At 35.7% G+C, this 2,514-nt stretch overlaps 1 protein-coding gene across 1 annotated transcript; it reads left to right on the top strand.

The window, feature by feature from the left end:
- The first annotated feature begins 729 nt into the window (after positions 1-729).
- Positions 730-2,119, top strand: LOC108381699 (piggyBac transposable element-derived protein 3-like). Its single transcript, XM_017638109.1, has 3 exons — positions 730-741; positions 813-1,628; positions 1,697-2,119. The coding sequence occupies exons 1-3, from the start codon at positions 730-732 to the stop codon at positions 2,117-2,119; spliced, it is 1,251 nt and encodes a 416-aa protein (XP_017493598.1).
- The last annotated feature ends 395 nt before the right edge of the window (positions 2,120-2,514 follow it).

The following is a 2,514-nucleotide window of genomic DNA, read 5'->3' as shown; positions in this document are numbered from 1 at the left end:
GACGAGATAAAAAATTACAGTACGAGTTATGTTAACCGACTAAGCTGCCATCCCAACATACACGCAATAAACTTATTAAATAACAGTCAAGAGACGCGCCGACTGCGAAGGCTGCATCCCCTAGGCTTACCCTTTAGATCTTAAGTTTAATATACAAAATACATTAACTGACATGTAAATAACTCTAATAACATAATTATCAAATTGTTAAGTAACTTACTTGAATTTACATAACATATGTATGTATGTTAACTTTGAAATGCCTTTAATCTATTAAATGGACAAATTGCAATTACAGCAACAGCGCCATTCTTATATATAAGTATATAATCACATTTACTTATTGTCAAACGACAGATTGTAAACAAGTAATTTTTAGCAAAAAAAACCGACTTCAACTCTCATATATAAAATATATATATATATATATATATATACATCTCATGATGCGCTGATCGGATCTTAACCAGATTAGTATGGGACCACCTCTGAGACACTACCTTTCCGATGCACACTACCCTATCGAAATCGGTTGACGTGGTCCAAAGTTATGCGGTAACATACATAAAAAAAAAAAAAAAAAATATTCCGACGAACTGATAACCTCCTCCTATTTTGGAAGTCGGTTAATAAAGAGAGAATCACAAAACCCAAAGTGGAGCCACGGGCAAACCTACAAGTTTGGCAAGGAACCTTTTGATAATACTGCAAGCTTACATAAGGAGCTATATGAGAAGTTTGGTAAGTAGCCTCGCGTTTTTCTTATACTTATTACTTATTGAGTGCATTCAAGATCACTGTCTTCACTTCAGTTGTGGGATTGCTTCATAGATGATGAGGTACTTATGCTTGTTGTAGAAAGCACAAATGAGTATGCTGCACAAAATAATGATCCTGAATTTGTGACAACAATGGACGAAGAAAAGAGTTTCCTTGGCATTTTGTACATTACTGGCTATCATACCTTGCCTAACATACCAGCGTATTGGTCTAATCGGGAATCTCTAGACTGCGAATATATAAAGAGATCTATGAGCCGTGACAGATTTAAACAAATCGAGAAATATATACACGTTTGTGATAACCAAAACCTTCGGCCGAGTGACAAATTTGCTAAAGTATCGCCGCTCAATGATACCTTGAATAAAAAGTTCATGCAGTTCGGCGTATTCTCCCACAATTTAAGCATAGATGAGCAGATGATCACTTATTATGGACGTCATTCGTGTAAAATGTTTATAAAAAGCAAGCCAATCCGATTTGGGTACAAATACTGGTGTTTGACATCGGACGATGGCTACTGTTACCAGTTCATACCGTATGCTGGTGCAGCTACAAAATTCAGTAATGATTATAGCCTTGGAGAAAACGTTGTTCTCCAATTATTGTCCCATCTCGAACGTCCCGAGAACCACAATGTGACGTTTGATAACTTTTTTACGAGTTATAAGCTGATGCGTCGCTTGAGGTGTAATGGGTACTTCGCAACGGGTACTGTGCGTGATAATCGAACTAATTATGATCCTCTGGTGTGCACAAATAATATGAAGAAAAGACCGAGAGGCAGCTCTGATTTCGTATTTGATAGAAATAGCGAAGTACTAGTTACACGCTGGAATGGCAATTCGGTAATTTCTCTATACAATAGAGTTGTTTAATTTTTTCTGTTGTATAATATTCATTTCTTTTGTGATAGGTTGTAACTATTATGCCAAACTTTCTTAAACATGAGACACTACGCCATGTTAAGAGATATGATCGCAAAGGCAAGAAAATGATTACTGTTCGCCAGCCGTTGCTCATTCACGAGTACAATCATCGCATGGGTGGCGTAGACTTGTTCGACAATGCTATGAACAATTATCGCATTAAAATTCGTGGAAAGAAGTGGTATTGGCCATTGCTAACGAATGCTTTTGATGCAGCTATGGTTAATGCTTGGAAACTGAAATTTTTTTGTGCAAAATATGAAAAGTCCAAGCCGATGAATCAATTCGATTTCCATGTGGAAGTTGTGGAAGCTTTGGTACTTGATGCACGTACTTTTAAACGACGAATAACCAACCGAGATGGAGGCCAACGAACAGACGGTTTGAATCACATTGTAGAAACATGTTGAAACTCGTCAATGCGGCATAAAAACTCAACTCTAAAAAACTGTTTTTCTGACTATCACAATGCAGTCGAACCCGATGCAAAAAAGATAAAAAGATCTCATTAATAAATATTTTATAATAAATGATATATTTTATATTACTTATTTGCTTTTCTATAATAAAAAATACAGAAGGACCTCCATTTTTTCTTTCTAAAAAAGTTATGTGAAAATCAATATAATCTAATATTTTATACTCTTTTCGCCGGATGGGTATTTAAATACTCCCTCCAAGACATAGGACCAGATTCCCAGTGCGTTTGCGTGATCAAGTTTTTGGTTCCTCTTGTGTTTAGAGAATACTATAGGCAAATTGATCATGTATTTTGACCTTGTTCTACTAACTTTTAAATTTTATA

Source organism: Rhagoletis zephyria, unplaced genomic scaffold (genome assembly GCF_001687245.7).
Source record: "Rhagoletis zephyria isolate East Lansing unplaced genomic scaffold, Rhagoletis_zephyria_1.1 Rzeph_scaffold_23453, whole genome shotgun sequence".
Taxonomy (NCBI): domain Eukaryota; kingdom Metazoa; phylum Arthropoda; class Insecta; order Diptera; family Tephritidae; genus Rhagoletis; species Rhagoletis zephyria.
Note: the sequence above shows the minus strand (reverse complement) of the source record. Positions and strands in the feature narration are given on the sequence as shown.